This window comes from Hipposideros armiger, unplaced genomic scaffold (assembly GCF_001890085.2).
Source record: "Hipposideros armiger isolate ML-2016 unplaced genomic scaffold, ASM189008v1 scaffold_94, whole genome shotgun sequence".
Taxonomy (NCBI): Eukaryota; Metazoa; Chordata; class Mammalia; order Chiroptera; family Hipposideridae; genus Hipposideros; species Hipposideros armiger.
The window spans coordinates 4,771,668-4,785,451 of record NW_017731444.1 but is presented as its reverse complement, the minus strand read 5'-3'; the positions used below and the strand labels follow the sequence as shown (position 1 = coordinate 4,785,451).

General features: G+C 47.1%; 1 protein-coding gene across 1 annotated transcript in view; it reads right to left on the bottom strand.

Annotated features, from left to right (window-relative positions):
* Window positions 1-729: 729 nt before the first annotated feature.
* The window catches only part of LOC109384401 (BPI fold-containing family B member 1-like), a 41,102-nt gene continuing 28,047 nt past the window's right edge, over window positions 730-13,784 (bottom strand). The window contains exons 14-16 of the mRNA XM_019645713.1: window positions 13,488-13,551; window positions 2,994-3,070; window positions 730-855 (exon numbers count right to left, since the gene is read on the bottom strand). Of these exons, the coding sequence (XP_019501258.1) occupies window positions 823-855; window positions 2,994-3,070; window positions 13,488-13,551 (174 nt within the window). The 3' untranslated portion in view covers window positions 730-822. The remainder of the gene's footprint in view (window positions 856-2,993; window positions 3,071-13,487; window positions 13,552-13,784) is intronic.

The following is a 13,784-nucleotide window of genomic DNA, read 5'->3' as shown; positions in this document are numbered from 1 at the left end:
AGTCTGGAAGACAGGAGCCCTATTATCTGTCCTGAACCTGCTGGCATCAGGGAGGCCAGGGAGATAATGGCAGTCATGGTGCTGTCCAAGCAGGCAGGGCCTTCAGTGATAAGGCCCAACATCCTAGAGGCCAGGTAACAACAGTGACGATGACATCACCCACAGATGACATTGTTTGAGTACCTCCCCTGTGCCAGGAACCATTCTCTCTCATTTCATCCTCACTACAGCCCACCAAGGTGGGGACTATGATTCTCCCAATTTTATAAGAGAAGGAAACTGAAGCCACAACCCAGGGTCAAACAACACTGAAGGGGGCCAGGCCAGAACTCAAAGCCTACCTCCAGAGTCATGCTGTTCAGAGAACCGTCCACCCACTACACTGCCAAGATCAACAAGGCATGTGTCCCCTGCCAAAGAGGTTGTCCCGTCATAAGTAGAGGGCTTAAGACCAACACAGAAGGCAGGAGGGCACAGCTGGCTTTCTTATTCCTGAAGCGTAGGGAGGTGGCCAAGACCCTGGATGTTATCCACATCTGGTCCGATGTGGCCCAAACATAGCTCGGACGTGGCCCAGATTGGCTCAGAAGGGCCTGAACATGACCCAGATGTGGCTTGATGTCCAGCCCCCACGACTTCCAGGGCCATAATGACTCTTGAGTTGGGACAAAGATACACGCCAGACTGCAGAAGTCACAGATAAGTATTTATTGCAGAGAGGGACACCTACACAGCTGGTTCCCACACTCCCACTGGACCCCACATGCAGTGGATGGCCACTGTCCAAGTCTTCACTGGGAGAGAGGAGAGAGATCTGGAGTTCTACGAGGAGGCGGGGGTGATCACAATGGCATCCTGGAATTGGAGGAGAAAAGTCAAACAGGTTTTTTACCTCCTGCCTTGTGATTTATGCTGAGTTGTCCTCCTCAAGGTGACTACTGGCATTGGGGTTCTTGACCCTGAACTCACTCATACAGAATTCTTGGAAGGGTTGGAGGAGTTGGTCTGTGTGTGTAGAGTGATGCCACACAAGGGCCTGGGGCACAGGTAAAGTAACGGTGTGCAGAGTGTGGGATTGTGCAGGATTGTTGTCCTCAATCCCAGCTGGTCACCAGAACACCTTCAAAAGTTTCATCAGATGCAGATTCCTGGGCATATCCATTGTGCCCCAAGCAGCTACATTTTTAACAAGGCTCTGGCTTTTTTTTTTTTTATAAACTGAATGTGATATGAGGAACTTAACCTATTAGATTTTCCCCAATATTGTATTGTGATCATTTTCAAACATACAGCAAAGTTGAAAGAATTTTACAGTGAGCACTTGTATACTTATCACTTAAATTCTGCCATTCATTTTTTTAAAAACCATGCTTGCTTTATCTCATATCTATCCATTTATTCATTCCTTAGACTACATTTAAAAAAATATTATAAAGGTATAAAAAAAGGAAATCAATGTGCTACTAGTTCAAAACAAATGAACAGAGCCAAACAGGAAATTTGAAAACAGATCCAAAGAATGAAATGATACCTTTCCAACTGCAAGTGATGGATTATATGATGCAAGTTGATTAAAAAACAAAAATAAAAAAGGACAGTTGCTAAATGCCCCCTGATAAGAGATATGTGAAATAAACCAAGCTGTAGACATTCAATTGTATGAACACCAGCTGTCCACTCAACATGAATCCAATGCAATATGTGTCTTAGATAAACTACTTATATTATAATTGGCTCATTGTAATTTAGCCCATTAATTCATGACCTGTGTATTACGACATCTGTTGGGTTTTACGGATGAGGAAGGTGGGCTCAGAGAGACCAGAGGACCTGCCTGAGGTCCCCTGGCTAGAGAGAAGCAGAGCCAGGATTTGAAAGCCAGCTGAAGGGTGGACACAATTTTCGAGGTGGGCAGCTGATAATAAGTCACATGTCAGCTTGCCTTTGAAGCCAGTTAACAAAGCCTCCTCCCCTCCCCCCAAATTCGACCCTAGTGGGATGGGGGACATTTTTGAGACTTTCTTCCCTCTGGGGATTTCTCTGGAACTAAACAGCTCAGGAATTCAGTGGTACCAGTCCACAGCTTTGGGCAAATCAGGACTAATAAGGGTTACAGGTTGGGTTCTAAGTGCCTCCCTGGCCTTCGGTTGGACACTCCGGCCATGGAAGAATGGGCAGTTACTTGTGGATTTTCTTAATTTCTTAATTGTTAATCTGCTTCCAATGTCTCTCCCCCTCTAGAGTGGACTAAAAACTCCACAAGGGCAGGAATTTCTGTCTGTTTTGTTCACGGTAGTGATCAGTGCCTGGCACACAGTAGGGGTTTAGTAAATGCCTGCTGGTGAGCTGACTGAGAGAACCACCTCACTGTCTTTGGCTGATGCAAAGGTTGGGGCCCAAAGCAGGGGATTATCAGGGCAGGTGCTGAATGCAAATCTCAACTGTGCCACCTACTGGGTACGTGACCTTGGAAATGGACTTACCATCTTTGAGCCTCAGTTTCCCCACCTGTAAATTGGGGATGAAACAGGATCTACCACATGGGGTGGGTGTGAAGACTGAGTGAGATGCTACCTATTACCCAGTGCCTGGCACAGGATGATTACGGGCTGTTATTATTAATGATAATATTTGCAAATGGGGGTGATGCTGCTACCTCTCCCTTCCTCGGAAGCTATCAAGGAAAGTCATATGCTCAGTAAGCATTTATTGAGCATCTATTATGTGTCCGGCTTTACTGAATGAAAGAACAAATGAATGAATGAATGACAGGTAGGGTGGAAAAAGCTGGAGGTGTGTTGACTCCAGGCAAGGACAGTTGCACTCTCCCACTTACAGATGAGGAACTGAGGCCCTGAGAGAAGAAGGGACTTGCCCAAGGTCCACCATGAGTGACCAGAGGGGTCTGGGTTGAAGCGCAGCCCCCACCTCCCAACCCAGGGCTCTCCCAGTGACTGTGCCTTCTCTGGGGCAGGATGTTTAACCCCACTCACCTTGGTCAGAGACCATGAAGCTGCCTGGAATCCCAAGGCCTCCACCATCGACATCAGGATCCCAGATCTTAATTTGCCTGAAATAACGAATGTGGTCAGAGACTGGCGGGGTNGACCCCCAAAGGGGTCGCGACCCACAGGTTGAGAACTGCTGGTTTAGAGGTTCTGTTCATCTAGTGTTCAGGGGACTTCCGAGGTTGAATGTTGTATAAATTATTTGTAATTTTGGTGAGATCCTGGGAGGCAGTCGGCACAGTGCCTATGTATTCCTCCATTTAACAGAAGTCCGCTGGGAGATTTTAAGCATGGTTGTTACACAGTGTGCTCAGCCTTCTTTTCTACCCCTGTTTGCCTGTGGAATGAGACTTGGTTTCATACGTGTGCTGTCCTTTTCATTTGTATTTTAGAACTTTCAAGCTATATGCCAGACTTCCTCTCACCTGTTATGTATTCAATGGCTCCCCACATTCTGGAGCCTATTCTCAGGGCCTCAGGCTTTCCCTTATTTAAGGTGAGGATTTACCGAAGTCACCTGTTCAGTTCCTAGCACTGGAAGTTTTGTGATTTTGTACACCTGTCATGAGCTTGCTGTGCGGTGTTATCACAGCTTTACAAAGCAAGCGCCTGGGAGAGGGAGATGATTTTGACTAAGAGGATGGTAACGTCTGCTTCTGCTCACCTGGCGTGGGGGGACTTGGTGGGACCCTGCCTTCAGGAGGCCCAGCATGTTAGCTGCCTGGCCCTCCCCAACCCCAGTGTGGTTCTCATACTGTGAACTCAAGAACAGTTCTAGTTGCCAAAGGCCCCATTTTGGGCTTTGCCGCAATGTCACATGCATAGAATAAATGACAGTTGACCTTTTCTCCGAGGGCAGAACTAAGCTTTACACATGATGAGAAGTGGAAGACAAACCCAGCTTTCTTAGGCTTTGTTTTTCTTGGATAGTTGAAGAATATTGAGTCATCATTTAGGTGGAATTGAGACTCCCAAACTGGGTGTGAACCTTGATTTCAGTGCCGCTAATGGTTTCTCTGGACCCAAAGAATAAAGCCAACTGCAAAAGTAAGGAAGGGGCATATCCGGGATTCAGCCTTTGATGGCTCCTGCAGCTTCCGGGGTTTTTTGTCTCTCTCTCTCTGTCCTTCAACCTTAGGAGGTGGGGCAGCCATTGAATTCTGCTAATCCAGGACCCACACAGGCGGTTTCTCAGAGGTTTCTCAAAGGGTGGCTTAGCAGGCTGAACACTAGGGCTGGCTTGTTCTCAAGTCCTAAGTGATTTGACCTTGTGACTCTTGAAACAGAGGGCCCTTTGAAGGCTGGCCAAGGCTCGCCTGGGATCACAGTTGTTGGTGATAAGGCAGGTCATGATTCTTAATGCCTCTGTGTGAAGATGTCACAGTGCTCCCACGTGAGTCGTGGGTATCCTGGTGACAGAAGCAATAGGATTTTGCCCTTTCATAGGTGTTTCTTTAGTGACATACACACAGGCGTGTACACATTTGTATTTTGATTTGTGTATATGCTTGTGTGTGTCTATCTAGTTTTCTGGAACTCAGCTATCATGTTCAGCACTCCTGCCTCAGTTTCCTTCTCTGGTGTAACCAATCTCAGATCTTTGCCAGTAATGGGAGTTCACTGGGGGCTCATGCAGCAAATTTGTGTCCCTGAATGCTCTGGAGTTGTATGTAACATTTGGGTTAATTTTCACTTCTTAGGGTACATATCTTTCATGAAATGTCAGTGAGCCTTGTGTTTTATCAAAGGTAAAGAGTGTTTTAGGAGGAGGCATAGTTTCTGAGCTCGGGCTTTGGGGCCAGACAGACATGGGTGTGAATCCTGGTTCATTCGGCGTGTGGCCAGGGGACATTACCCAACTTTTTCATGGCTTAGTTTCCTCATCCATAAAGTGGGGATCATATTGTATGCATCATAGGGTTCCATGATGATTAAATTGGATGAAATATGTCATGCAATCAGCATATGTTTGGCATTTGTAAGTATTTCATAATTTACTGTCATCATCACCATCACCATTGCTTACTATTTCATCAGGTGCTTCAGTTGTTTTCCACCTTTCTCTCAGATTTTATACCATTTCCCTATCAATACTGTGTACCTAGAATTTGGCAACTATTTACACTTGGTTTACAACAAGAAAATATGGATTTTTAAGCTATGTTTCTTTACCAAAAAACAGATCCTTTACCTAACTTGTACCAGAATGAATCAGGTATAGAGACATTTTAACCTCACTCTGAAGTTTTTCTTTTCTACGGGGGTGGGGTGGGGTGGATAGAGTTTTGACACATTTAACTACAGCTATACATGTGAACATGCCTTGTCACAAATGCATAAGAAGTTTCAAAGGCTAAGTGTTTAGCATGTATTTTCATATTTGTGTGGCTTTGGCTCTGTTCCTTTTCCACCCAACTGGCCCATGGACATCAATGTCCAGTGTTTGGCCTGTGGCCTCTGCTTTGTATTTCAATGTGGAGTATGTTTGTGCCAAGAGGAGCTTTTCATTCATTCCCAGAGGGGCAGGTGGCTGGTGGGCACTTTGTTTTTGCTGCTTTCCCTCTGAGCCCCTTCTGCTACTTTTTCCTCCAATGGTGACACGTTGCTGCTAGTGGGCATCCTCTTCTGGAAGTGCCTAAAGGGCTCCATATGTGGCTGCAGGTGTGACTATGGTGGTGTTTGCCTGTTGATTCAGCCAGCTTGAGTTTCACATGGAGGGGAACTCACTTTGCCTGAGATGGAGAGTAGGNCTGGTATTCCTATGATGCAAATGTTGTTGTGCTTGATGTTGTCTCACAGGTCTCTTAAACTATTTTTATTGTTTTTTATTCTTTTTTCTTTTTGTTGTTCCAACTGGGTGATTTCTGCTATTTTGTCTTCTACATTCCTGATCTGATCCTCTGCTTCATCTAATCTACTGGTGATTCCTTCGAGTGCGCTTCATTTCAGTTATTGTATTCTTTAGTTCTAACTGGTTTTTTAAAAATGATTTCTTTATCCTTCTTTATGTCCTCGCTAAGTTCCTTAAACATTCTTATCATCAGTGTTCTAAACTGTGTCTCTGAAAGGTTGGATACCTCTGTTTCATTTAGTTCCATTTCTAGAGGCTTCTTCTGATCTTTTACTTGGGACTTGTTTCTTTGTTTCTTTATTCTGGCTGTCGCTCTGTGATTGCTTCAATGTATTAGGTAGATCACCTATATCTCTCAGTCATTGCTGGGTGGTCATGTAGTGTGTGTCCTTTATATTCGAATTGCACAGTCTCTGTATTTTTCTGTCCCGTGTGTTCCAGAGGAGTCGCTGTTGAAGTTGATCTTTAATTACTTTTGGATTATCAGAGGGTAGGATTGACTCTCAGGCTAATTACTGGGGAGAATTAGCTCTGTTCACAGTGTATGAGATGCTGTGTGGAGGTTGACCCCCTCAGAGGAGGCTTGGCCACTACGGGCCCTTGTGCCTGTGGAAAATTTCCTTTGAGAATGCCACTTGTAGGTCCAACCAGGTAGTACTCTGGCTTTGTCTAACACTGGCCTCTGGGTGTATTGGTTCTGGTGTCTCTTGGGAGGGCCTCCCACTGAGTGCCATTTCAGCCCTGTCTGTTACCAGCCTGTAGCTACCTTGTAGGCTGTATGCAGTTGGCTGCTGCTGTGCTGGACTTGGGGGTCACGTGGAGATGGTCTCTGTGTGAACTGAGGCTGGCTGCCTCCAATATTGGTCCTGAGGCAGTTTAGCAAAAGGCTCAGGGCCCCCGAGGCCTGTTGGTGCCTGTCAGGTGTCAGTAAGGACCAACTATTGAAAGAAGCTCTTTAGGGGTGTGTGTCTGGCTATTGACTCAGTGTTGAGGGTGCCCTCAGTGATGTGGCACTAGCTTGGCAGGATGGAATTCAAGTGAGTTATGAGACATGATTGGTGGTTTTTAATATGTTAAGGCAGATTCAGGTCTTACGCCAATACCTGGCCTGTGACCCCTTTGTATAGTGTCCCAAGGGCACTACAGCCAGTCTCCACCTCACCCTCACAAATTCACGAGAGCTGCTCCCAAGTGGCTGTGGTGCAGATTTGTGGTCACTGAACACTACCGAGATTCCCCAGGGCTCTATGGACCAACTCTGTTGTAAAAAAACGTTTCCACAGTTTGTGGGGGTGGGGCCAGTGACGCCAGCACCCCGATTGCCCCTGGCAATGGAGCTGTAGGTGGGCAAGGTAGTGTTACAGGTGTGTAAAGGCTGTGGTCTGTGTTTTCTACAAATTCAGTGTGGTCTCTGCACCTGGACCAGTGATAGGTCCACGTCCACTTCATAAAACAAAAACAAAGCAAGGCGATTCAACAACACCAAAACCAAATACACCCCCACAAAAACACGATAAACAATGATCAGATGGGAGAAACAAAAATATATAGAAGAGACAGAAACACAAATACAAAAACAGGAGAACAAGACAGAAAAACAGTAACCAAAGCAATAACCAGATAATCAAGTCTGAGGAACAACAACAAAAGGAAAACAGATGAAAGAAAAGAAGAAAAAAGAATAATAAAAAAAGAAGAGTGCTGGCTGAGTGGAGCGTTGGCTAAGAGTTGGCTTGGGACGCCAGCTCTGAGCAGCAGGGCCCCAGTTCGGATCCCACATGGGCCAGTGACGCTGTGCCTTCTACAGCTAAGATGATGAACAACAGCTCGACCTGGAGCTGGACTGCCGTGGCAACAGTGTAGGCTGCAGTGGGGCTGGCTCGCAGCAGGTGTGAGCTTTCGTGAGCTGCCGTGAGCCGCTGTGAGCAGCCGTCCAATGGCTGGTGAGTGACTGCCTCGCCTGGGAAGAGCGCAATGATAATACCAATGTGGGCCAGTGAAGCGATGTCCTCCACAACTAGACTGAAGAACAAAAGGACAGCAACTTACTTGTGTGTTCCCCTTACCCCGATTTCCCAATGCTGTTCCCCTCCCCCATTACCCCAATAAAATCTTTAAAAAAAAAAGATAAAAGAAAAGAAAAAAGAAAAAAAAAGAAATACAAAGAAAAAAAAAGAGGGGGGAAAAATAAGGCTCTCTGCCTGCTGTAATCTGCAGACCACTTGTTTAGCAATAGAGAGTTAGGTGACTCAGCACCAGCTGTGTTGGAGGAGATGGCCCAAAGTGTCACGCGTCGCCCTTTCTTTCAGGCTTGTAGTGAGCTTCCCGCAATTAGCTGCTGTGTGTTCTGGGGCCGTGCTCACCACCAAAAATCCTCACAGGTTGTTGCGGGCTGTCTGCTGCTGCAAAAACCCTCTGTGGCCTGTGGAGGTGGGGGCCAGGCACCAGGGGCTCTAGGTGGGTGGGGTAGGCCTCCAAGGCACCACAGGGTGTGGTCACTGTCCCCCACCAAGTCAGAGCAGCATGCACTCCTGCACTGGCAACCAGCCCGCACAAATGCATCACGAATGCCCCAGCCAGATCATGCCGGTGCACAGCTCCAGGACCAACACTCCCAGGAAAACTCCCAGTGTCAGCCTGTCCCAGTCAGCAGCCTGCAGATCAGGCAGAGCAGCCCGACAGCCAGGTGCTACCCTGGCTATGCAGCACAAGCAGTGCAGAGAGCGGGGACCCAAGGCAGCATGCGGGTGCACACACACAAGCCTGCATCAATTCTACCAGACCAATGCGGTCCCAGGCCTGACCTTCTGTGGAAGGGCCCAACCTTAAAAAAAATGGTGCCCTCCTGTACACTACTCGTGTGCAAGCTTCACACAGGGGGAACAATGGTCCCAAAACATTCAGCTGCCGCGCCAAAGTCCTTCTCCACAGGCTCCTGGGCCCCTGCTCACACCGCCACTCCCTCTGCCAGGGACTGGGTGAGTGCTCACCAGTGAGTGAGTTCCTGTGCCAGCTCCACAGGAGGGCAACTGGGTCTCTAGCTGCCCTCCGCCTCACTGAGTTGAGCAAAGAGAGTCCTCACTGATTTTTACTGCCAGCTATTGTGGAACTCCTCTTCCTGGCAAGGTAACTCTGGGCTGGTGAGCTCTGCATGGGGCCGGAGGGTCCCTCCCCCAACAGAAGAAGCCTCTCCGCTACTGAGGTGTCCCTCGCCAGGTTCACCCTCTCTCCGTGGGCCTGGAGTCAACCTGCCTCACATCTCCCACACTCCTACCAGTCTCGATGTGGCCTCTTCTTCTTTTTTTTNAAAGGTGTCTGTGGGCTGGTGGCACCCTTTGTGTGCAGACCAAGCCCTTACTGTAGGCCTTACCTGTAGGGTCTCATCTGCCTGCCAGTCTTCCTGACTGAAACATCCTTGGAGTGGTGTGAGTCACCATCTGGGGAATTTGAGAGTTTTGAACGATCCAACGACCAATGTTACCTCTCCTGTGGTGGTCAAGTTCTCTCCCTCTTCCAGTCAGCTAATGTATAGCAGTGTCTTGTTGGTGTGAGCTTACTACACGCCGGGCCCTTTGTGGAGTGTCTAAGCTGCTTTAAATTCTGCACAACCCTGGGAGGGAAGGCCTGTGTCCTCACTGTTCAGGTGGTGAAACCTGGGGTACAGAGTGGGCAGTTATGCTTGTCTGTGCCCGTTGCTGAGCCCCCCGCTGGTAGTTTTGCCTGGTCAGGATTACCATCTGATGAACCACGCACAGGCTTGGCATCCTCCACCCCTTTGGTCATTGGGCTGTCCTGGCATTTTCAGTCAGTGTGCAGAGGCCAGAATCATCTCCCTGTGAGTGTGACCATCTGAAGGCTACTCTGTCTTTTTAAGGCCCGTTCTCAGGCTCCGGAGAGCACTGGCATGGTCCGATAGTGGCATTGGTCCGTTTCCACTACTGTCTTAATATTGGTGTGAAGCGGGCTCCCTGTGTGTGGAGTGAATGATTGAGTTGACCAGGTCACCCACCTCCTGTGGCCCCTTCTGTGTGTAGTGCACTGGATGGTCCTCCTGACCATGACCTCTTCCTCTTGGCTGGGGTTGAGCAGCCACAGCTGATGTGATTGTGTAACTTGTGTAAGTCTCAGCTCCTTCTGTGCATTGGGATGTATCCATACATGGCTATTTATTGAGCGCTGGTCAGCGTTCATACTGGTTAGTGTGCTACCATCTGCAGCATCTTATATACTCCTCCCTGAACATCCAGGCACTAGATAGTATCATTAGCCCTCTTTGCAGCTGAGAAGCCTCAGCCCCAGCAGAAGGCAGAGAGAATCCAGGCAGGAAGGCCCCCTTTCATTCTGAGCTCAGCTGTGTGGCCCAGTGAAGATCACTTCCTTTTGTGGTGTCAGATTCCTCTCTTTTCACAATTCTCTAAGTCTTTCTGTCTCTAAGGTTTTGGGGAACATGGAACTTTGTGTCTTAGGGCATTTTTCCTCAGTGAAGCAAGTAGACTCTGCTGTTCTTCTCTGTTTGGATTTCTTACCCACACAAATTTTATAAATTCAGACTAGTTGGCCTCTGTTCTTGCCGTGGATAGGTATACACTGCCCAGATCAGATGCCTGCCATTTACCAAGACCATGAGAAGAGCCACTATTGCAGAAATGTTGGAAGTAATAGGAAGCCAAGGACAATCCTTCACATTGAATAAACTGAGTAAATTTGGCTTTATGAAAAGAAAATCATCACATTTCCATTATTTTTCTCCTGTTACCCTCAACTGTGAAAAAATGGCATTTAGTATCTCAGGTGACATGTAAGTGTCCTGTGAGGAAAACATAATGTGCCTTCTGTGCCTGTGACTGAGTTGATGGCAATATTGTTAGACATTGTCTTGAGTGGGACCTTTGGAGAATCCCAGCTACAAATGCCCATTTTCTAAAAGCAGTTGCATAACTGGCAATTGTAACGTGTACCATGGTAGGCAGTGTGCTGTGCATTGCCTCAGGGAAGGGGCATTGCTGAAGTGATTATAAATGCAAAACCCTAGTTTTCCATCCTTTGATGAACTGTCCTATGCTTGTTTTGAGCTCTGAATTTTAACCTTTCTTTAGTGAATTTGCTTCAGTGAGTTCTTACCTTGCTCAATGTCGATGGGTCAGTATTGATGGGCGAGCGTTTTCGGAAGCTGGTTTCCTCCTGCTCTTCCTCAGAACTGTCAGAGGGCAAGCTGCATCCCACTTTTATAGACCAGTGTCTCTCAGGAAAGTCATCAGACCTGAAGCGACGCGATCAGGTGTGCTGATAAGGGTGGTGTGATACAGGCTGATTTCCAAGATCAGCACCTGCTAATGGCTGTGACATTTGTCAGTGTCTTTCTGAGAGATGTTCAGGGTGCTTGGAACTTTTACAGAGGGGGCAGCCAGGGCAGGTATCTGTCCCCTGTGTATTTTAAACCTTTACAGGCCTGTTATCTTAGAGCCATGTGAGTTCTCGTGAATGGCAGAGGAGAGGGATCTATGAGGCTGCAGGTGCCAAGTCTCTGAGAGCCCTGTAAGGTGCTAGTGCTGTGTCCTATCCATAGTGGTCACTCAGCACTGAGTGAACACACTAGGGTGTGGATCTGAGGGAGAGGGCATAGGGTCCCTTTGGGCAAGGTGTTTAGGGATGGGCTCCCTGTGAAGTGACATCTTATATCAGATGTGTGTGATATGAAGTGTCCAAACATGCAGAGATTCGGGAGTCAAGTGATGGCTGCACAAGGATTGGAAAGTACACCTTCAAGTGGGTGAGAGCATGAGTTCCAGGCCTGGGGGATTTTTTTTAAAGTAAAAATTGTATTTAGTTTTTAAAGTAAATTAAAAAGTTTATTTTTTTAAATTATTTTTAAAAAAATTTCAGGTGTACAAAACAATGCAAGAGTTGCCCTTTTCACCCCTCACAAAATGACAACCTCCCTCCCCAATCCACCGCCCCCCCGATATCATACATATATATTAGAATTCCATTGACTCCATTCCCCACACTATACTCCATATCCCGTGGGGAAAAAAATATATATATAATTATAGTTGACATAGAACATTATTCAACATCAGCTTCAGGTGTACAGTGCAGTGGTCAAGCCTCTACTCTATCTAGAAGGGGTCTCCCTAACAAAACATGTGTTTATCTGACACCTTACAAAATATTTACAACATTATCAATTATATTCCTGAAACTCTCTTTCATATCCCTGTAGCAATGTTGTAGTTACCAATTTATGCTGTCTATTCCCTTCCCCTTCTCCTTCATCCCCACCCCCCTACCATCTAGCAACCATCAATTTTTCCTCTATATCTCTGAGACTATTTCTGTTTAGTTTGCTCATTTATTCAGTTCTTTAGATTTCACATATAAGTGAGATCATATGGTATTTGTCTTTCTCTGACTGACTTATTTCACTTAACATAATGTTCTTCTCTAGGTCCATCCATATTGTTGCAAATGGTAAGATTTCATTCTTCTTAATAGCTGAGTAATACTCCATTGTTTGAATGTACCACAGTTTCTTAATCCAGTCGTCTACCGATGGGCATTTCTGTAAAAAAGTCAGTTGTTAGTCTTATAGGAGTTCCTTTGTATGTAACCTGCTGTCTTTTCTCTTGCTGCTTTTAGGATTCTGTCTTTGTCGTTAACCTTTGCCATTTTTACTATGATGTGTCTTCGTGTGGACCTGTTTGNGGGACTGTGCAGCCGTGGGCAGCCTCACAGTCTCCAGAGGGGAACATAGGACCTGGCACACCCAATTCAGACTGTCCCTCTTGCCTCCTCTCATCTGTTCTCCGGCCCAGCATCTATCCAGGCTCATCTCCCCAGCACTGGCTTCTGTCTGCTCCAAAGGGCACCCCTTACATCCTCACACTCCTGCTTAGGAACCATCAGGGGCTCCCATCATTCACGGCAGAACTATCTATACTTTGAGATTTCTCACGCTAATAAAATAAAGAAATGAAAAACGTGGGGCTGGCATAAGTTACCAATTTTCCCCACCCCCATGACCTGGGGCTTAATTAGAGTAATTTCACCTTTTCTCTTGGCTTCCTCCACTACTAACACAAATGACGATGCCAATAGCAGCAATGGCTATGAAATGTTGAGCACCGACTATGCCAGGCAACTTACAAACATCATCTCTCTGCTTCTGAGGAAGGTGCTCTTATTTCCCCATTTTACAGGTGGAGAAACTGAGGCTCAGGATGATAAGGCAGCTTATCTAAGGCCAGGCAGCCAGCAAGAAGGGGAATCAGGACTTGAACCCAACTCTGTCTGAGGCACATCAAGTGTGCTCTACGAGTAGTTGTCTGTTTACACCTCTGTGTCTCTCCTGTTGTCAGCCCTGTAAGGCTGGGCATTGCCTGGTTCATCTTTGCATGTCTAGGCTCTGGTACCAGGAAAGGAAGTGGGCTGGGAATTTGGAGATGGGAGAGCTCATTTCCAGCTGGATGATCAGGAAGGCTTCCTGGAGGAAGTGGATTTTGATCAAGGCTCTGAGGGTGGGTGGGAAATGATTGAAAGGGGTCCCAAATGGAGACTCAGGCAGAAGACGTAAAGCACCCACCCTCAAAACGTTGGGGAGTGGGTGGATGGATAGCAAAGAGACCTACCATTTTCATTCGGCAGCAGGACAGATTCAAGGATCTCGGTGATGATGTCTTTGAGAAGTTCAGGCTGTGAGGCAGAAGGGACATCATTACCTGGGCTGAGAAGCCAAAGTCCTCCTAAACATCCCTCAGATGGACACAGTCCAGGCCCATGGTGAGGACAGCTGGTAGAGATGCTGGAATCCCAAGTCCCCTGCCAGTCAAAGCCATAAGGGCTCCCGGGAGTGGCACAAACCCAGCTGGCTCTGGGGCCTGGCAAGTGGGAGGGGCTGGGGTACATTAGAAAGATGTACTCCCTGC